The 23,358-nt window shown below is 37.9% G+C and overlaps 1 protein-coding gene and 1 pseudogene across 2 annotated transcripts; one reads left to right on the top strand and one right to left on the bottom strand.

The window, feature by feature from the left end:
* The first annotated feature begins 987 nt into the window (after nt 1–987).
* Nucleotides 988–6,570, top strand: LOC147858757 (thioredoxin reductase NTRC-like; annotated as a pseudogene). Its single transcript, XR_015530330.1, has 10 exons — nt 988–1,479; nt 3,165–3,378; nt 3,478–3,583; nt 3,685–3,950; nt 4,032–4,311; nt 4,588–4,695; nt 4,818–4,904; nt 4,990–5,094; nt 5,917–6,021; nt 6,181–6,570. The product of XR_015530330.1 is annotated as a thioredoxin reductase NTRC-like (transcript).
* A 6,653-nt stretch (nt 6,571–13,223) lies between these two features.
* LOC147858756 (ABC transporter G family member 11-like) lies at nt 13,224–23,233 on the bottom strand. The gene is made up of 11 exons (XM_087325754.1): nt 22,414–23,233; nt 21,581–21,669; nt 19,628–19,911; nt 18,566–18,740; nt 17,859–17,984; nt 17,645–17,770; nt 15,922–16,116; nt 15,746–15,832; nt 15,298–15,570; nt 15,092–15,199; nt 13,224–13,885 (listed from the first exon to the last, which is right to left on the bottom strand). The coding sequence occupies exons 1-11, from the start codon at nt 23,033–23,035 to the stop codon at nt 13,625–13,627; spliced, it is 2,346 nt and encodes a 781-aa protein (XP_087181880.1). The 5' UTR covers nt 23,036–23,233; the 3' UTR covers nt 13,224–13,624.
* Nucleotides 23,234–23,358: the final 125 nt, after the last annotated feature.

Below are 23,358 nucleotides of genomic sequence, written 5' to 3'. Positions count from 1 at the left end.
CAATTAGGGTTCCCATGACATCTCTATCAAATAGATGCATAATCAATGCACATACTTAGCCTCATGTCATAAAAAGCCAATCAAATGACGAACATGATGCCTCCCTCTACGCACCATTGTTTTGGTACCAAATTTATATATGTGAGTCTCTTCTTATATCGACTTCATCTATCTGCAATTTGTTTCAAAGCTTACGCCTCCATATGTGCATGATTGATTGTCGAGGCACCATATTTATATATGGTAGTCTCTTCTTATATCAACTTCATCTGTCCATATTTTGTTTCAAAGCTTATGCCTCCGTATGTGCAGGACTGTCTAGGCACCATATCATATATGTTAGTTTCTTCTTATATCAGTTTCATCTGTTCATAGTTTCTTTCAAAGCTTACACATCCCTCTCTACGCACGATTGTTTAGGCACCACACACACACACACACACACACACACACACACACACACACACACACACATGCCAATCGCTTCTTATATCAACTTCATTTATCCGTAGTTTGTATCAAACCTTACGCCTCCGTATGCGCAAGACTATCTAGGCACCATATTTATATATGTCAAATCTCTTCTTATATCGGCTTCATTTGTCCGCAGTTTGTTTCAAAGCCTACACCTCCGTATGTGCATGATTGTCTGGGCACCATATTTATAAATGACAGTCTCTTCTTATATATCAATTTCATATGTCCATAGTTTCTTTCAAAGCTTACATCATCCCTCTCTACGCATGATTATTTAGGCGCGCGCGCGCACACACACACACACACATGCCAATCTATCTGCTCATAGTTTCTTTTGAAGCTTTGTGGCTATTTGCGATCTCTGGAGGGCGGTCCGGGAACCTGGCTACGATGAATCATGAAATTGGGATGTCCCCTGAAGATTTTGTTTTTTTTTTGGGCGGACAAGTGTGGACACGCAGTGATGGTCTTTCCATGGCCATGGTAGCTTCCCAGCCACAAGCTCCTTCTTCTGCTACGATGCTCCAGCAGATGGGGGTGCGTAGCAGGGCCCGCCATCGCTGATTCCAGAGAGAGAGAGAGAGAGAGAGAGAGAGAGAGAGAGAGAGAGAGAGAGAGAGAGAAGAGAGGGAGAGAGAGAGATCATCTCTCTTCCACTCTTTTCTCTCTTGGCAATGGCTATGGCAGCTACCTCTCTCTATTGGGGTATCTCTCATCCCCTTGATCCCTCTCTCTCTCCTTCATCATCATCATCATCGTCTTCTTCTTCTTCTTCTTCTTCTTCTAATGACTTCTTCGGCAATGCTCTGCTCATCCCTCGTCCCCTCTACTACAATTCTCACTCCAGCAATAACAACAATTACTTCTTCCTCTCGCGCCGCGGCGCCTCATGGATCGTCTCCAGACCAACATGGCGGAAATCTCCTCGACCTTCTGCTGCTTCCTTTCTTGTGGCGGCTTCTTCTGTCACTGTTGATGAGAGCCCCGCTTCTCCTCCTTCAGGTTTGATCGGATTCCCTTTTTTTGAACATTTCCACAATGTCAGAATCATAATTGATGATGATGACGAATTACACGATGTTTTTACATTTTCTGTATGTATAATTATCTTTCACTTACAAACTACATATGCATACACAAATATGAAGCACAAACACACATGCATAGACACATGTATGAAGCATGAACATACATACATACACACACACATACGTACATGGTACAGTCCATATACACGAGTACAATACATGCATACCTACGTACAAGCCATATACATAAATATGTTTGCACTCACAGATACATACATACATACATACGCTCAGTCTATGTGTACGCAAATGCGTAAATGTATACAGAATTACATGCATAGGTACATGCTTACCTACCTACTTTTATGTAAATAAATGTATAATTACCTGCATGCATACATATGTAGGGGCAAAATCTCGTGATATACTGGGATATGTTGGTTGCCCATGTTAAATGAGGAGGAGCTGTAGGTGCTTTGCAATGCTTTTCTCAGATGAGGCAGATATAATGAGACCTGACATTCCTTCTATCCATGTTGTTCTTCCTTTGTAAATACTAGTTTGCTGTGGCATCTTCCAAGTTTAGATTTATTCGCCAAACATAGATTTTCTGCAAATGCATGTTTGATATATCTGTCATATTCTTTCCCATCTTTCAGAGTTTGATCCTAGAAAGGACTAAATGTTTCTATATGAATACGAGATATTTCAAGCATTAGCTAGACTATAAATATAGTTTCTCTCTATATATCATGGTTCACTGTTTATATGTATTATTTATCTCATGTGTGTTACACAGTGACTCTGGCATAGGGACACTTATTTGAGTAAGAGTGCTAAACTATATATAGTTGTAAACCCAATCCTCTCTATAGTATCATTATCTCATGTCTGTATTTAGTGTATACACAACTGGTTGGATAATTGTCCTAATAGTTTTGACCGAGTTTTTATTTATTTCAAGTCTTAATTGGATTAAGTAATACTTAAGATTGACGTTGATGATATGAACCTACAATTGCTTGATTGTAGGTAATGATTTGCCAAAAATAATAAATGTTGGCACCTGGTGTATGCAATAGGTGATGTTGATTGAATGCCACGAATCTCTTTACAGTTAAAATAGTAATGAATATAGAGTCATTTGCATGGATAGACACTTTTTACCTTTAATGATTACTTAATTTGAGTTTGTACATTCGTGTACATACACTGATATATAGCCTGTGCTACTTATATTTACAAGGACGTCTCTCTATGCTAGTGCTATGCCTCATCATGTCTGATTCTGGTAGTATGTCTATTAGGTAGTGATAAAAACTCAATGTGATCACAGACCCGCATAGCCTGATTCCATACAAATGTTGATATCTATATCATTTCAATACTCATTATGCTCCACACTCACGAGATATATGTATCACTAGATTCTAGTGGTCTACGGTGCTTGTGATTGGTCGAGATCTATGGGCCATTTGAGAAGTTTTGTGGATGCAAAGTATGGGAATTTATTTAGTTCTGGATTTATAATACTTCAAGTTGGAGGGTGAATACGAAAATATTTCTATTGCTCTTTTCTCGTGAAAACTCAGCACTCCAAGAGTTTATAATGCTGCGTATGTTTTGACCCTTGTGTGCTTTCTCGTTACACCTTCTCAGTGCCGAAATTAGGGGTGGAGAATCTTGTTATCATAGGATCTGGACCTGCAGGATATACAGCTGCAATCTATGCAGCTCGAGCAAATCTTAAACCAGTTGTCTTCGAAGGTTATCAAGTGGGTGGTGTTAGAGGTGGCCAATTAATGACGACAACTGAAGTGGAGAATTTCCCTGGTTTTCCTGATGGTATAGCAGGTCCTGACTTGATGGATAGGTTAGTCTTTGTATCTTCGTATCTATTACCCACTTCAATTGAAAAATGTAAAGGAATTATTTGTAATTGATCTTGAATATTGATGATAATATGTTTCAGGATGAGAAAGCAGGCAGAGAGATGGGGTGCACAGCTTCGTACAGAAGATGTGGAATTCGTAGATGTCACAAATAGACCATTTACTGTAAGAAGCACTGATAGTGAGGTAAGACCTGCAGCTTGATTGGTTTTGGAAGCATTTCCTACCATTCAGCCAAATATCACACCAATCTATATATAACTTGGGCATTTATTCACTGATTGTAGGTAAAATGCCATAGCATAATTGTGGCAACTGGCGCAACTGCCAAGCGGCTAGGATTGCCACGTGAACATGAGTTTTGGAGTAGGGGTATTAGTGCATGTGCCATTTGTGATGGGGCCTCCCCACTTTTCAAAGGCCAAGAGCTTGCGGTTGTGGGAGGTGGAGACGCAGCAACTGAAGAAGCCCTTTACTTAACTAAATATGCTTCTCATGTACATTTACTAGTTCGCCGGGATCAAATGCGTGCATCTAAAGCTATGCAAGATAGGTAATGTACAAATAACATCTACAATTAACAGTATACAAAAGAGTTGTGCTCTCATAGATGTTTTTTGGTCTGTTGATGCAGAGTTCTGGATAACCCAAATGTAACTGTTCATTTTAACACACAGATAGTAGATGTTACTGATGATAAGAAAGGACAAATGAGTGGGATCATTTTAATTGATATTATTTCGAAGGAGGAAAGAATCTTGGATGTGAAGGGTCTTTTCTATGGGATTGGTCATAAACCCAACAGTCAACTTATTGAAGGACAAGTCGATCTTGATCAAGGTGGTTATATACATGTACGGAATGGTGGAGCTGAGACCTCTGTACCGGGAGTGTTTGCTGCTGGAGATATTCAGGTATATAATTTAAGTAGTAAATACTTGATCCTATATGTGGAGAAATAATTCCTGGTGCATTTTACAAGCTATAAATGGAGTGATAAGAGTTTATATCCTCACCCATGGCTTTTGTGGGCTGATATAGATTTAGTTTATTTGGCTGAGGATTAGTTCTTCATACCACGATGTCCCCTAATTCTGCAGTCTTAAAGTGGATGTAGCTCCATTTGTCCTAGCTACTACATATCCGGTTTTAATTTGTTTGCGTATTCTTATTTAACTTTTCTTCTGCAGGATCCAGAATGGAGACAGGCGGTGACAGCAGCTGGTTCAGGCTGTATGGCGGCATTATCTGCAGAGCGCTACCTTGCACAGAACAATCTTATTGTGGAATATCATCAGGTTACATGTGTATCAAAGCAAAACTCTCATTCGTTTTGTTGTTTTGTTTAATGATGGCAAAGTGCTTTAGTGAATTCTAACATGACAGTCCTTACAAAATTCTTTCATTCTCTTCTAAATAGCCAAAGGTAGAGGTTACGAAGAAGGATCATCATTCCCAAGATTTGTCAATGGGATTTGACATAACTTTGGCAAAGCACAAGGGGCAGGTAATTGTTTATGAACACAGAATAAACTACACATTCAACTGTTCACATAATCTATTTTTTGATTTCAGTTTATATCAATTTGTAGTATGCTCTTCGAAAGCTTTACCATGAAAGCTCTCGTTTGATAATTGCACTATATACATCGCCAACATGTGGACCTTGCCGAACCCTAAAACCCATGCTTGGCAAGGTAATCTACTCTCTCTCTCTCTGGTGAAAACAGAATTATCTTAATTGCATGGTGAAAACATGACAATGTTACTGCAACTATTTTACTGTTGTTGCGCTATGGGTATTGGGACATGCAGAAGTGCCAATAGACAGGAAGAAAACCTTGCTGAGAAAAGAATCCCTATTTGCTCTAATAAACTTAACTGCCAGATCTACGTACATGTTCCTTAATTCCATGTCTAACATCACACATTAAAAAGTATTGCGGATAACCCAATTGTGACACAATACTACCACAAAGAGAAAATTAACCTCCAGCTCTAAAGTTAGGTCATTTTATGTAAATTGAACAAGCAATGTAATCCCAAATCTTACAAGCCATTAGACACTATGAAATAGTGAGTATCTTCTTATTGAACCATGCTAAAAAAGCAATTGCCTCTAGTCAGTCCATGCCTCTATGGAGTTAATACTGAAGGTAGACCACCTATCTCTCCACACACACACACACACACACACCTGCACCCACACCCATCATGCACCTGCATGCACCCACACCCATACATAGACGCACACAATCTCTCTTTGTTAAATATAATGGAAATGATCTTATTTCAATACAATGAAGGATAATGGCACACCACCATTACAATGCACGTCAAGTATAGGCATACCTCAAAAAGGCCTAATATGCTGAACGTAATGAATGCACGTGTTGTTGTTGGTGCTCTACCTTCTAAACATTATTATATTAATCAACTTGAACTTGATACCTTTGTATTATGAAAAGTTGGATGTAAAACTCACTTCTGAACATTTGTTATGACAATCCAACTTACAGGTGATAGAGGAGTATGAAAAGGATCTGCATTCCGGAGATAGCTGAAGCAGCTGGGATCATGGGAACACCTTGTGTCCAATTTTTCAAGGAGAAAGAGATGCTTAAGTAAGCACCAAATTGTTGTTTGCTCACGAGAATTAGATAACCAGATAACTACACACATGACGTGCATACATATATACTTGCATATGTACATATGTGTGTAGATATAGATATATACCATTCCTAACAATGTACTTGAAATTCTCTTGCTTCCATGGCCAGGTCAATCTCAGGAGTCAAGATGAAGAAAGAATATCGTGAGATCATTGAATTGAACAAATGATCGAATCTATCTATTTTGTTTCTGATGTTGGCAATGGTGTCCTGATTGTTTATTGTCATTTGAGCAAGAGCTTTACAGATCCTATTAAAAACAAAGGGAACCATATTAGGTTCCAGTCAGCGGCATTTTGAACATCATAAAGTCAGTTCATGATGCTCAAAAAGGATTCTCACCATCATCGTCGACAATCAGATTGGATTTGTCACATGTACTACTTACCTTCCTATTTGGTTGAGAATGTTGTAGAGTTTTGTGTATATCAAAGTTATTGATTCCTTCATCCCCTTTTCTAAAATGATATGAGATTTTTAGGGTGTTTAGTTTGGTTTCTCCACTCTTACACATTCTAGTAATGCTTATTGATTTGATCCAACCTTATCTCATTACCAATATGAGCACTAATGCTCATAGAGCCCTCACACTATTTCACACTCGATCTCACAAGTTTGGCATTAAAGTTGCATTATGGTATCAAAATGTAACGAATTTGAGGGCATGTAAACTATGCAATGAAGGTGTTTACATGAAGGCATGGTAGAGGATGAATGTCACTTGCTCTTCACATGCTCAACATATAGTGCAATTCATTCAAGATGTGATGACATATTAAGAGGGAGTGATTACTTAAGTGCCATACTAAAGACATCGCCTAGAAGGTTGAGCTCATATGTGCATGCCTTATTGTGCTTCAATGTATGAATACCCCTTTTTAGGAAGGAGACACATATCAAGAACACATGTACACTTTGGTCCCATAGGTCAAATTTGGCCTCTTAATAGACGATAAAAATTCTAATTCCAATTCTAGTCATTTTAGGCTTCCTTAACATACTTATTGTTAACTCTTAGGGCCGGACAATGGCCTAACACAGAGTGTCTACGGAAGACACTTCACCAAAGGGTGTTACGGCAATCGGATTAGACTCAACGCTTAATTCGACTCAATTAAGTTACTTAGCATGATCGTCTTTCAAAATCACACGCGTAAGATATAACAATTAAGACAGAACGGTAATCAACACAGAGAGATAACAACGCTAAGCTTTTATTAATTAACCGCCATTCATTACATTGTATCCGGGCCTTTAAATAGGTTTCTGGTATGTATTACAAAACGGTGCCATCCGTACCTGTTCGGGATCGGTCCGGATCCGGAACGGCATACCGATTCCGGTCTGTCCGTCTACACTCATAGCTTAATTACAACCACATTCCTACTACTTAAATAACTCTTTGTTTCCCACTCTGGACTCCTTTGCCGGCCAAGCACAAGCAAGGTGGGCCACTGTGTTACGACGTGCCATATCCTCCGTCCATCTCGCCCTTCTTTGCCGTCTTTGCCTCTGATGATCTCGATCGCCGCACACAACCCGTCTGCGATCAATATCGGCCAATCCACCTTGATCCCTTCATAGGTGGCGATGATCATCCCTGCCCGGTTTTGCGGCATGACAGGGGGTCTAGGGTACACGTGGCCGTATTCGTGGAGCACACGAGCAATTTCGCGGAACAACATATCTCCGTCGCCCTGTGTCTGGTAGCCCTTGCTGGCTAGAGAGTACTCACCAAAATACCTGATGAGTTGCTCCGGGGTTGGATTGTCAATTGTGAGTATGCCTCCCTCCGGAAGGCCTGTTAACGCTCGAATCGCCTCTGCCGTTATGACCTCTGTGTCGATTTCTTTGATCACTTTGTCGGCTTCTTTGTGTGGCGGTACTTCCATCATCATCAAGAAGCCCTCGAGTCCGTGTTGCTTTAGCCATGTCTTGGCGGTTTCCGACAGCGTTTGCGAGGTCGGATTGCAGTGGCGAGGTTGGATGGTGATGAGAGTGAGGTTGAGAGAGAGAGAGAGTTCAGAAGGCGGGGGTTCTCTATGTGTAGGTTCTCGTCTGATGATCTTGCAGCGTCTTGGTGCTTCTATGCTCCTGGGTTCGCGAAAGTAAAGGGTCTCTACGCGCAGTGGTTTTTGTCTGTGCATTCTGGCGCCTTTTTCGAGTGTGTGCATGTCGTGTACTAAAATAGCATTATGTCCTTTGGTGGCGCTTTAAATGCCCACTACGTACCTTTTCGCTCCTCGTTCTTTCATCCATTCATTCCTCACTTTTGCATGATTGTTTTTTTTTTTTTGTTATTATTATTATTAGTGTGACGTTACTTGTCCGTTGGTCCTCTCGAACCCTTACCGGCCTCATTCTCCCCAGTTATCGGCTCGCCGTACCGGACATCCTGTGCTAGTCGGTCGCGGTCCATTCGCCGCCAGCGTTCCTCTTCTTCATCCTGGCTGCTGCGTGGCTCAATTTGTCGTACAGGCGGTGCTTGCCAATTCAATAGATTATACTCGCACCTATTCGTCGTATGGCCCTTGGATTGACAGATTACGCATTGCGTTCTCATAGTGCATTCTAGATCGAGTGTCCGGAATTCAAGCAGGTTGTGCACTGTATTGCTTGCCGAAACCGGAGGTCATCATCGGACGGTAGCGCCCATTGGAGTGCTCCCAGTGTAAGCCAGGAGCTTGTCTTTTCCATTTCTCTCACCCGGTCAATGACCTAGTCGATGGTACTTGTGCGGAAGTCAATTACCGTGCAAACCGTGCGTAGGGGTTCCCAGAGCGCGTTTAGGAATATAGTCTGTAATTCCTCCTCCGGGGGTGCGCGGGTAAGCTGACTATGCATCCGTTGAAACCGGATGACAAATTGGGGAATGCTCTCCCCTGCTTCTTGTCGGATGGTATAAAATAAGCCTACCATTACAGTCTGGTCCACCTCCTTTTGGAAAAAATGCAAGAATTTAGCTTTTAACTCTGCAAAGGTGTTGATAGTAGACGGGTCCTGTGTCCGGCGCCATCTTGCTGCCGGTCCCTCCAATGTGACGCCGAATTCCGCTATCTTAGAGCGTTCTTCTTCATCCGGGGTCAATCATTGAGACACATGGTTGGCTTCCCATGTCTGTTCGAAGGCGTGCACATGAGCTTCCGCGTCCGGATCATCTCTATACTTGGAGTACTGGAACGGCATGTCGTTGTCTGGTATCGGTGCGCGGACTGGTAGTGTTGGTGCTCGTTCCGGAATTTTCTCCGGCGTCCACGGTTTTTCCCGATTTGTTTCCGGCGTCGGTGGTTTTTCCTCTTCTTTTGGTGACGAAGGCCTCTCCTCTTCGACTTCCAGTGTCGGAGGTCGCTCTTCCTCTGCTGGTTTCGGGGGTTCCAGCGTTAGCACTTCCGGTTCCGGTGTCAGTAAGGTATTTGATCCTTCGTCCTCCGGTCCGCCCGGGGTTTCGTTGCTGCTACGGTAGTTCGTGTGCACACTGTATTCCCCTTCGGAGTCTGATTCATATGCTGAAAAGGCTTCTGCTTCGCCTTCTCCGTTTGCCAACGCATGGAGAAGGGATTCGGTTTCCCGGAGGCTGCTTAGGCTGCTGCCGTCGTCCGGGTGCGATGTTTGCTGTAACCAGAGGGAGTCCTCCGCTACTCTCTGGATTACGTTGGAAAACGAGTGATCCGCTCTAATTTCCTGCGCTGCTTGCTGGAAAGCCTCGCGTCTCCTTTGCCTTTCGGCCAAGGCGTCGAGTTCGATCTGTAACCAGGTCGTGCGTTGATCTAGACATCCATCCGTGTCGTCGTTCGCTGCAAAAGCAGGAATCGTGGTCGCCAAAAACTGTGTTAACTCTTAGGGCCGGACAATGGCCTAACACAGAGTGTCTACGGAAGACACTTCACCAAAGGGTGTTACGGCAACCAGATTAGACTCAACGCTTAATCTGACTCAATTAAGTTACTTAGCATGATCGTCTTTCAAAATCACACGCGTAAGATATAACAATTAAGACAGAACGACAATCAACACAGAGAGATAACAACGCTAAGCTTTTATTAATTAACCGCCATTCATTACATTGTATCCGGGCCTTTAAATAGGTTTCCGGTATGTATTACAAAACGGTGCCATCCGCACCTATTCGGGATCGGTCCGGATCCGGAACGGCATACCGATTCTGGTCCGTCTGTCCACACTCATAGCTTAATTACAACCACATTCCTACTACTTAAATAACTCTCCGTTTCCCACTCTGGACTCCTTTGCCGGCCGGTAACACTTATGTCTGTGAAGATTTTCTTTTTAATGAACTAAGTTAGTTTTGCACCAACTTTTCATTTGACTAAACAAATCAATGATACCTCGTAAAATAAAAGGAAAATGCAGAGTAGTGAAGTTTTATGCATGTGAAGTAGCAATGATACTCTACCTAAAACATGATACATGTGTGTCTCTTCTTGCCCATCCATGAGCTAATGATGATTGGGTTGCCTTATTACACTTTGGAGAATCATGATAAGTTGTTTGGACTTCTATAGGTTTGTGCTAGTCTTTCACACCATTTAGGTGATGCTCAAGCCATAGAAGAAACTTCAAGATCATACTTTTATCATGACAAGCATCTAAATTTCAATTTGCCCAAAATAAAATGTTTACAAAATTTCAAACTTGAACCAAAACGCTTAAATCATGGTTGTTAAGACTTGATTTTGTGGTTCAGTATAGTTGAAACTGAACCGTTTCTTATTTCTAAACTTGAAGTTAATTGTGTGGGTTGTTGATATATAGAGCAAATGTGACAATTGTAGTGAAAAATCTTTTGTTCTACGGGTAAAGACCAGTCATATGGAGATCCGAAGCCACTTCATACATGAAATCATTTTGGATGGAGATGTTAGAGATGCAAAATTGTTTCACTGAGGGCAATTGTGCAAATCTCTTTATAAAGGCCTTGGGATCTGATATAGGAGTTCGGGCAACCAAACCATCATAGAGCTAGGAGAAAGGGTCCCTCTACAAAAAGCGCAATCAAATGATCCAACAGTTTTGGGATTTGATATAGGAGTTTGGGCAACCAAACCATCATGGAGCTGGGAATAAGGGTTCGCTCTACAAAAGGGGTAATCAAATGATGCGACTAGCAATGGGCACAATTTCGGCTCAAACTGATCCGATCCGTTAAGCCATGGCTTAACGGTTTATTGGTTCAAAGATAAATAAATCGTTTGGTTTGGTTTCAAATATTATGATCTGGTTTGGTTTCGGTTTGGTTCAGTTTTGAATTTCATGGTTTAGCGGTTTCGGTTCGGTTTCATTTTGAATTTCACGGTTTAGCGGTTTCGGCTTATGTGGTTTGGTTTAAAGGTTTAAAAGTTTTGAAGGTTTATTGGTTTATTGGTTTATAGGTTTGGTTTGGTTTTGATTTATGATAAACCGATTTGGTTTGGTTCTAAATTTTTCATAAATGGTTTGGTTTAAATGGCTTCATAAATGGTTTGGTTTAAATTTTTCATAAATGGTTTGGTTTGGTTTCAAGGCCAAGAAACCGAAACCGAACCACGCCCATTGCTAGATGTGACAGTTTGAGCAATGGAGTGATATAAGATATTGCGACAAAGATGTGGAATACATGGCAGTTCACCACCCAAAATATGATGTAGGTTATGAATTTAATCAAATAGCCATAGAATGGCATTCTACAATTGATTCTCTCATTACAACTATTGAGTCATACAGTATTTGTTCACTTTTGAGCACATGAGTCATAACTCGAGTTACGCTAGGCCCTACCATTGTATGCTTTGTTGGAGCAACTGTCTTTGCATTCCTCACGTTGTTTTTCCAAACATTAACATGAAAAGAATATGCCACAATATAGTCAATTTCATTTTGACGAGTGATCCTTGATCACTCTCTTAGGAACTTCTTAAACAAGAGTGTGTCATGTACTTCAAAAAATTTCTCATGCCTCTACAAGGAAAGGCACAAACTATTCCCTAGTTTGTATATGGCACACATTCGTTGCTTTACATAATTAAATGGAGAGCTCTTTCTTGATGATTAGTTCCAATTTTTCGTTGTAGCAAAGTATCCTAACAACTTAATTTGGGCCCTAGTTCAACTCAATCTAAAGTGAACCGTTATAAGCCGTGATTTGATGGTTTATAGCTTTGTAAAACATTAAACGGTTTAGTTTGGTTCCAATTATGAATAAATAGATCAATTTGGTTGTGAACTAAGGTTTATCCGTTTAAGCCATGATTTAATGGTTTATAGGTTTGAAAATCATTAAATGGTTTGGTTTGGTTCCAATTATGAATAAATAGTTCAGTTTGGTTGTGAAACTAAGGTTTATTGGTTTTTACTTAATTATTTTACATTTCTTTAAGGAAAGCGCTATTTGCCCCCCAATTTTGGCTATCCCCTCCTCCCCCCCCCCCCCCCCCCCCCCCAAATTTGGAAAGCGTTATTTGCCCCCCACTTTCCTTCTTTTCTTTAATAGTTTAATATTTGATTAATTTAACTTAAATGGTTTTCTAGTATGATTTATTTTAATTTAATACTATTTTAAATAAATGTTCTCTAGTTTATTTAATCTAACTTAAATAGTTTGACTTCACCTTTCCTTTAACGGTTTGGTTTAAATGACTTAGTAGTTCTAAAACGGTTTGGTTTGGTTCTATTATGTATAAATGGTTCAATTTGGTTTCAAGGGCATGAAACCGAACTGGGCGCATACATACTAACAAGGAATATATAGACATGGTTTAGTTGGAATTTGTGGAAAGGAAAGACAAACATCCATCATTTTAATTTTTTACAATATAAGCCACAAGAGGAAGATGATGGTAAAAAATGACTACAAAGTTAGCAATTGTGGTAAATCAAAACGAAAGATAGGAAATGCATGTCAATTGTTACAAAATGTAGAACAATGTGAACCATATTAACAAGATTGTACAAGAGAACGTGATATGAGCAATATCTAACACATTCACATATTCAATCCATAGTGTGTGTTTGTAATATTCCAACGATCTTACAAAGTGATGACTAGCTAATAATGAAATGCAAATGGCACAAAACATTGATATTGAGCTATAAATTTGAGAATACCGGTGGTGTTTGCACATAGTAACAATTTGGGTTGTAGAAAAGAACTATGATTTGCACCAATATAATGCTTCATATTTGAATTATTAGAAAAAAAAAACATATCTCGTTACATTATCTTGAAATACAGAAATGAGGTAAAAACTGGTTATATCAAGCTTATTTTGACGTAAAACATTTGAATCTTATAAACATCTGCCTAATGTAATTGAGAATGAGAGGGGTAAATTTAGCACTAACTAAATGACATACATTGGATTTCTTAACTTTTTTGTTTATGAAGAGTATGATGATACTTATTGAAAGATTGAAAAGAATGATAGCATTTGGTATAGAGCACAATATTAAATCTCATAGTTTTTTATGTAGATTTGGAGTTGAGTTATGATCGTATACTTCACTATATACAAAAGAAGACTTGAGATGTTGTGATAGATGTATGTAGATGTTGGTGTTACCTCCACCGGTTAAGTAAGGGACATGATAGTGATGACCGTGATTGTTGTCGATCTCTTATTTTGATCATGATGAAGAAAATTATCCTATAACCCAATGCCATCACTAGCATAATGGTAAGGTCCCACCACTTAGACCTGCTCGGTATGACTTCAAATCCCTCTACAAGAACTTGCAGCCCAGTAAGCTTGGGTAGAAATATTGATTCACTCTTCTTGTTGTCAAATACAAGTCCCAAAAAGTCATTCTTGTACATGCCCTAATATTAAGATAAAAAACTTTGTCACTTTTGAACAAGTATTACATAAATAACAATTATAATAAAAAAACTATATTGTTTTATATAATCATACTTTAACCGCATTAAAACTATTAAATTGATAGCTACTTAACACTTATAATCCATGTAAATATAAATCTGTTTGAATGACATGAATAATTAGAGAGGCACAAATTTTCCATAAAAAGTATCCTCCATTGGTATTAAAATTAAAGTGGACAAAACCAATATACAAATAGTCTATAATATTTTCCATCTCAACAAGTATAGATCATCCGAGAAAGGACCAAAGGTAAGTGCCCGCATCAATCTCAAAGGTAATTAGAGCAACACAATTTATATTAAGAGACGAAAGCTTGACCTATATATGAGCACCAATTCAATTGATAAATATAGCATAACATCTCATTTGGATGATTTGATTCTAATATAGTTAACGTTGTTAAGATGATGCACAGTTATCTTGATTGAGATGTGAAGTTTCTCAATACAAGTATTTTGACTCTACCACATGGAGACATGGGCAAAGCACCAAACTATGGCAATGTGATGCTTTGTTTCTCCATTGGATCCACTACACTAATCCCCTAGATAAACCAAAACCAATTAATTTCAGCTCTCTACATTGCCCACATAAGACATCAAAGGTGGCATGAGGATTTACAGCAGATCAATTTTGGGAAGTTTAGGAAGCTCGCTACTCAAAATGTTACTTGTCCAAACAAACCTAGTTTTGGCCCTACATTAGTCATCATCATTTTGTTGTTCGATAGAGGGTTGACAATATCAAGTGAATATTCATGAATATAATGCATTTTTCCAATTAAACTTAAAAAAGATTGATTTCAGCCATATATAATGTAATGTCCAACAAATCTCCTCTAGCTAGAACTTCACCCCTCATTATTCTCTTATATCCTATCTCTTCCCTCGGGCTTCCCTCCCCTTACATGCATTCTATACAAATGTTGGTACTTAGGTAACTCGTAAGTAAATGGATCACATTGGATTTGAGAAGTTTGAATATGAAGGGTTAATCATGACGAGTGTGTGCCTAATCCACATGTAGTTCATAAGACTCCGTAAAGCATGACATTATATAGTAAAAAACATTGTAGTTGTGACTCGTGAGTTCTTTATTGAAGTAATTATTAAACTACTCTTTTAATCTACATGTACACATACCTGGAGAGAATATGAGTGAAAGCTTAAGTAGTACAAAGGGTACTTCCAAAAAGGTTTTGGTAGGTCACTTGGAAGTCGGAAATAACCACCAACAAGAAGATATATGCCCTATAATGTGTGTACCAACCAACATTTGTTAATATCCTCCTAAGCACATTTCATCATATAGCATAGATTTCATCAATTCACATTATAAACATATTTACCTGAATGCCAGAACCTACTATGATACCCATGAGATAATTCGGAACTACAGAAGCAAGTGCCATCATTAAACTCTCCACAACTAACATCCCAGCAAATAAGCATAGGACAAAGAAGACAAAGTGTACAAAGCCGGAGTGTAATTGCACCATGAAGTAACAAACCATGGCTGATGACAATGATATAAGAAATAGGAACGGAAAAGAAGACAAGGAGTTTGCCAATACAAAAGTAGTAACTCCATAGTGGCCATTTAGATGTTCACGATAAAAAACCTATCAAACCATAATGAAATTGTTTAAAACATCAACCCTTATTTGGTAAGTGCTAATTTGAATGTGAAGAATCTAAATGAATGGTCATGTATGTGAAACATGAAATCATCACATAATGTAAGAGTAAATGAGAGGTGAATCACATAGTACCAATCAAAGAATGAAAGAAATTTACCTTCATGTCTTCTACAAAAGATGGAAAGCCACCTATGGCCATGAATGTTAAGAATCCTGAAACATAGGACATACAAGAAGCTCTACCCTGCATGTAACATGTATACATTGTATGAAAATGCAAGCTACACATATAGTCATAAATTAACATTAAAAAGATGGCATCCTTGTATGTACCATGATAGAATTGTAAGTAGTTCCAACTCGATAATATATTGTTCCGATGCATAAGGAAACAACAATGTAGATGAATAGTCTTAACCAATAGTACCCCATATCTCTAGACATGTTTTTGAATGATCTAGAGGTGAGTGTACACATCTGGCTCCAAAAGCTTGCTCGATTGCTAAACACCTCTACACAATCTCCATTCTAATAATAAAAAATGTTACATTTAGTGTGTATATGGAATACATTGTACCATAATTTATATGTTGAAGTTCTAGTCTACTAGTAAGAAAGAGTTGCAGCGAAAGAAAGATGAGAACATTTTTAAACATATTAATCATTTTCTCATGTCTAGTGAACACATTTCGGTCTTCATTTTGAATTATCTATTGAAAGTAAATGAAAGAACAAAATATCACAAAACTAATAAGAGTTTGAATAAGTAGAAGAGCTTTGTTCCAACTTTAAAAGCTCAAGATTCAATGAGGCAATCAACTCCTACATGCCAAAAGCAATGCCTCCTAAAAGTGAATAATCTTTGTCCCTAATTTTGTCAAGGTATATGTACAAAAGCTAACGTATTGGTGCCATCACCACCCATGTCTACCCCTTCTAATTGTTGTTTGGCAAAGGCCTTGGGGCCTTGTTGGTGTCATTTTGCGTAACTATCCCATAGGGTGATCACATTTAGACTATCATCTATAATCTCCCATGTGTTGGTCATTTACTAAGGAACAAGACTAGGCATGGTTCACACATAGTGCAACGATTTGTGTTTCTAAAGGTTATATTGTAAAACTTGTTTTCTTTTTTGTCCATATGTATACAAAAGAAATAGTTGAGATAGGATAGGATATCTTTGGGTTCAATGAATGGGTTATATATTTGTTACTTGAATAGGAATATTTATATTTATGTTTAAGGTGAGCTATCTCTCTTCACTTATTCTACCATTTGTAATATTTGTTTATATTTTAAAGAAAAGCACTTGGTCTAATATTTGTTATGGAGTGCAATGAAGTAAACAATCTTTCAATCATAGTCGCATACTATGTTGGTTGTCATTTTAGGAACTTTAAGATTAACATATTTGGAGGGATATTTTGAAGAAATATTGAGGTTTGTCATTAACAAATAGTCAAGAAAGCATCCTTGGTATGATTGGCATAGGAATCGGCAATGATTCGATTTCAGCTTAATCGGTTTGGGCTTGTCCAAACTAAACCAATTAAGTCTTAACCTGTTTGGGGGTTCTCAAACTTGAACCAAACCAATCCCTTAGTTGGCTAAGGCTTAAATCGTTTGGACAAACTAATTACGCTTTAACCAATTTGGGAATAGATTAGCCCAAAACAATAAGTTTGGCTTGAAGCTTGCCAAACCAAGTTAAAACCAACTAAGGCAGCTCAAGCCCGAACCTAGTTGAATTAAACCGTCAAACCGTTAAAAACTTGTTTAACTGCTCAATTCAAGTTGTCGCTACCAACTCCTAGTTGGCAACAAGGGTTCTTATCTCAATAGCATAGGGCAAACTCCCATTCGAGAGATCTGACACATATTGAAGTTTTGCACAATCATTTTTAACTCAACAATCTTTAAAACAAACTATGTTTATTTGTTAAGTTGGCTCAATTTTCTTTCTTAGATATATATAATGAAATCCAATTGAAGAAATTTTAACAATTCTAGAAAAAAAGTTTAAACATGGAAAGTTACTGGAAGTGTGTTTCACCATTTGAGAGATCTCATAAACTTTCGAAGTGGCAAGGCTCGCGGTAGAGGAGCGTTTGTATGTACTTGCTAGGATGTTGATGATGGCCATAGTATCCAATGTGGTATTACTTAAAGGGTCGCCAACCTACATTTAGATGGAGAAATTATCATCCTAGATTTGAATTGTAAATTACACACACACACCCCTCATATTCTTCAATTAAAATCCTTACACTTTTAGGTTTTAATTTGCTTTTCATGGCGCCGAGTGCTACATCAAAATCGGCATTAATGGCTCGAAGAAAATGATCTGAAGGATTGCGGAGTGGTGGACATGGAAACCCAACGGATGCAAAGAGCTATAAAAGTAATTTTGAAGAATATTTCACATCAATGTTGTAGATAAAGAAAATAGAGCTCTTTTACTCCCATATTACACAAATAATGTAACAAACATAAATAGGGGTTTATATATATATATATATATATATCTACAAAAATTAAACACAAATATTTAAGCATGATGGCAACGTTTACACACACCTAAGGAATTTGTTTTCCTAGGGTGGAGTGAGTTGAGGAAGAACACACACTATAAGGACAAAAGTACTTCTCTTTCAAGTTTGAGGGTTTTTGGGGTATGACAACTAGCACACCCAAATTAGATTGCAAAGCCAAAGTTTGGTATGCATTGGATAGATGGATGGAGGTGCCCCATTCCCCCAAAGATATAAACTAACAAAGAATTAATAGACACATTCGTCTTTCTCTACCCCCACTCATAAAGTTTATGGAAGATGTATTAAGTTTTGAGTGTAGATGTGCCAATGCAAATGCATATTGATGTTTCCTATAAGAAACACATTAACTAAAGAGGACTAGTTCATTATTGATTCAAATCACTTTGGGTATTCCCATGATTCTCACAAATATTTATTACCTCAAATGCACCTCCAATATCACCAAAATAGATTGTTTTGCCTCCCGAAAGTAAGAAAAGGTTATCAAAGAGCTCAAAAACTTCACTACTTGGTTGGTGTATGGATGAAATAATTGTTCTTCCACCATCTTGGGCAAGCTTTTGTAGAGTTTTTACCACACAAAAAGCAGAAGCACTAGACAAGGCAAAGAACAAAAAAGACAAATCAAATCCTTTAGAATGAACACCCAAACTACAACTTAAAGAAATATGAAAGAAGAAATTATTCGCCAAATATAGGAAATATCAGATCCTTTTATGAAAGATAACATTATCGTTAAAAGAAACTTCAATGTTAATGACAAGATTGAAAGCACGGGAAAGTTATATATGACCTACCTAATCTCAAAATATGCTTTATACTCAATAACAATGTCATTAAGGAAAGGCATCAAGATATTTCATTATGCTTAAAGGAGTCTATTTATTCTAGTTTAAACTGTCTAAACAAATTAGACCATCTGCCTCTGAAGTACTTTGTTGGGTATCATAGTGTTAAAAAGAAGACTAGAGAGATTTTCAATGCCCTAATAAGACATTTATATATGCCCTCATTATTAAGGACTATACATAAGACATTATGTTCCAAAGCACGAGGTGAACAACTTTGCCAAGTTTATGTAAATAAACAATGAAGAGTGTATTGTGGTTCTGCATAAGGCTACTTAGACATCCCATGGAATACTTACAATAGTAAGGAAATGAATTTGATTGTTCTAGGAATGACTCATGAGTTTGATATTTCCTACATCACAATAACTCTTTACTGTGGGAAATGATGCACAATACTAGTTTGCCCCTAAAAAATAGCTTTACGTGATACAAAATGTGAAGCAACCAAATACATTTCAAATGTGGTGAATGTTAAGACGGTCTTTGATCAATATTGCAATTAGTTTCGCGCATTTCAAATCTTACTTAGATCTTATGAAGGGTAACCAAATATATTGAAAAGACAATAAAATATTATATTATTCGTATACATACTGTAACAAACAAGAAGATGGAAGAATGTCAACAAACCTGTCAAGGCCACTAGTGGGCTCATCAAGGAAGAGAAGGTGAGGACGTGTGAGGATTTCAATTGCAATGCTAAGTCGACGCTTTTCACCACCACTAATACCACGAAGGTGCCAATTTCCAATTGGAGTGTCGGCACATTCCTCTAGTCCCATCTCTAAAATAGCATTGTCCACTATCCCTTGATTTTTTACCTCTTTTGCACCTAGCCTCAATTTTGCAGAATACCATATGCACTCCCTTACTGTCAACGTACCAATCAAAGTGTCCTCTTGTGTCACGTATGCCTAATGTTCATAGAAAAAATAGAATGGGTTAGTAAAGAGTTCCAATTTTTATACATATGTTGATGTCTAACAAGTAAAATGCAATTCCCTTAGATTGTGTCATGTATTGAAGATTTTTCTTAGATTTGAAGTATAGCAATAACTATTGTCTTTGTAATAACACTAAAGTAGGGAATTTTGTAATTTTAAATAGAGAAGTAAAAAAATCTGGTACAAGTGAAAGTATAGAGAGGTAAGAGTTGGACATCTTAGGTTATATAAAACCATTTACAAAAAAATATAACACTCTACCATTTCGAATATTTAAGAGATGAATTTATATCATAAATTCAACGCACGTGAGACTATGATTGTACATACTATGGATCTAAGGGGGACATTAAAAGAAACTTGATAATTAAATGATGTGGGCCAGACGTGAAGTCTTGTCAAACTTGAGCACACAAGAGATCTTCAAGTCAATACATACGAGGGGAACAAAAAAGTTTGCATATGACAGCTATTTGAGAATAAAGTCGAAAATGGTACGGCCTAGCTAGAAGTATGATTGAGTGATGCACAGTTTCATTGAAAATTAGGCATTTGAAGTTGTTTGAAAGCTCATCTATTAACAAGAGTAATGTTTCGTGACAAGGAAGAAATGGGAAAAGTTATAAGAAAGGGGAGGAAACGAGTTTATACAATTATGAGACACCTTTTAAATGTAAAATTCAAAACTAAATTCAAGAATGGGACAAGTTACAATTGTCGTGAAGCTGATTCAAACATTGCTCTCACTTTTCAATTTCTAAAACAAAGCAATTTCAACGGTTTGAGACAATTAATTTACCATCCCCATAGCTTGAACATGTATGTAATTTCTATCGATGAACCATGGTTCCGCCCTACAGTGTAGTCATGTCCTTATAACACAGATGTAGGATATTCTCATTAAGATTGAAATATTCAGTACGTACCCTTGTAAATAACAATACACATGTCCTATGGGTAGTGTTTGCCAAGGATCATATCAACATTCTACGTTTCTACAATATCAATCGACAAACATTTCACTCATCCATACACTTTTGCCTGTGTAAAGTGTGCTGTGGAAAATTGGATACCCTTAGTAAATTATAGCACATAAGTATTCATTTAATTAACATTATGTTCAACATTACAATTTGCTTTGGCACAAGGCGATGAGTTATGTGAGGGCAAGTGAAGTTCTAACGATATAGTGGGTTATGATATTCATTGGAAATCTACATCCCAATAATGAATAAACTATGATCAAAAGGTCACGTTAGCCACACTCATGTAGTAAATACCCAAACACATACAAAACATGCACACAAATAATTGCTTGACTTTCTAAAAAACGTTACACGACATGCACGCCCCTTCACATACAAAGTCTTTGCTTTCGGGTTGCGATTACATTGAGGAAAGTGGAAAGTCGGCCAAATGATGCGATCTTTGACAAGAATCTAGTAATAAGGTCAAAATGGCTTTTACATGCTTTCCTGTGGAGAGGGAACAAAAAAAAAAGATCGAGAAAGGTGCAACTCTTTGACGAGTAAAGATGCTCGACAACTAAAAGGAGGATGCATGTACTTGAGTGATGGAAGAGTTAGTTCACAAAATGACAAAGTAGAAAAAGGATAGAAGAGAGTATATCTATACACACCGAGACGCCATTGAGGATCGAGCTCTGAGGTTTCCCATTGATCCACACTTGTCCACTCATCATGGACATCCGAGACCCACGTAGCCGCCCTAATAGTAACCACCCCACACACATTCATTCATTCATAAATACTTCTTTTTCACTTTAAGAAAAAAAACACAATATTTTGCTTCATTAAGGTGTCTTGAATAATGGGTTCTTCTAGAAAACGAAAGGTGTCAATTAATGGGGTCTTTCTAGAAAAAGATGGTGTCAAACTAATGGGTTCTTCTAAACAAAGATAGTGTCAACTACCAAGGCTCTTCTAAAGATGGTGTAAAACTAATAGATTCTTCTAAACAAGATGGTTTAACCTAATGGCTTCTTCTAAAATAATGGTCTCAACTAATGAGTAGTTCTTTTAAATAGATGGTGCCCTTTATGGGTTGTTCTAAAAACAGAGGGGGCAACTAATTGGTTCTTCTAAAAACAGAGGTGCCATCTAATTAGTTCTTCTAAAACAACGGTGTCATCTAATGAGCGGTTCTGAAGAAATGGTGCCAACTGATGGGGTTCTCCTAAGGAAATGGTTTAAACCAATGAGTCATATTAATCCCATAGGAAAACCGCATCATAGATTGGGGGGGATGAAGGTAGGCAAAACAAATGATGATAATTCATGAGAAATAATTAAATCGGTCATTGGGAGGTTTATGATGCAATGAATAAAATGATATTAAGAAGCTCGGTAAGATTAAATTTTGAGAATCAAGCAGACTGATAACCTTAACATAGATGGGTTTTTGAAGAAATTATCATTATAAAGGATAATGGTAAATTTGGAATTTAAGTACCTGCAAGGGTGTCAAGAAGGGTGGTTTTCCCGGACCCAGAAGGTCCCATGATGGCAAGGAGGGATCCGGGCTCAACATACCCGCTCACATTATCGAGAAGCGTTGAAGTCTCGCCAGGCGTCTTCGTGGGAACACAAACCTTTATATCTTTCCATGCCAGGTGAATGCCTACCATGGTGTCATTGTTAAAATCCCCATGTAAATTATCGTCTTTTATTCTTCTTCTTCTTCTTCGGGGAGATGGTGACAATGTAGTCGATTCATTCACACAACCCGCATCGTCATCTCCAATGGCCGATTCGACCATGTGATGACCGTTATGATCCACTTTGAGACAATGACCAAGATTGATTGCATGCTCATTTGCATCACTTATGTAATTAGCTAGGCCAATGATGAGCTTGGGAGATTGAATGTGACCAGATTGTGTAGTATTGGTGGAAGGGCTAGTTATAATGGTGGTGTTAGGGACATCATGATGGATTACATTGAGCTCTTGATCATGAGGGGGATGATCAATAATACCATGGATGGTGCTAATTCTAATGTCCATGGATTGATCAATAATAACATGTTGTTGTTGTTGTTCTATATCCATACCACTACCACTATTACTAATCATGATTATTATGTCTCTATCTTATATCTATCTATCAAAATTGAGGGTTTTAATGACCAAAGTGAGATATTTCTTATTATAAGGCCTAATGCTTTGGTGGAAGAGAGATGGATATTTGTGATTATTAGGAATGATCTCTGATGACCAAGAGAGCAGATTGAAAAGAACCCACCATTATATCTATCTCTCTTTTTTTTTCTTTTCTTCCTATATATCTTTCCTCCTCAAGTTACAATTAGGTTGCATGTCACTACCATGACTTCTTTTGAACATGGTTTTACACCAGGACCCCCTCAAACCATTTAAATTTTATTTTGCTTTTTAGT

The sequence above is a fragment of the Azolla caroliniana genome, unplaced genomic scaffold (assembly GCF_043228905.1).
Source record: "Azolla caroliniana isolate FFs.n. ecotype wild unplaced genomic scaffold, voAzoCaro1.0.p SCAF_10, whole genome shotgun sequence".
Classification (NCBI taxonomy): Eukaryota; Viridiplantae; Streptophyta; class Polypodiopsida; order Salviniales; family Salviniaceae; genus Azolla; species Azolla caroliniana.
Note: the sequence above shows the minus strand (reverse complement) of the source record. Positions and strands in the feature narration are given on the sequence as shown.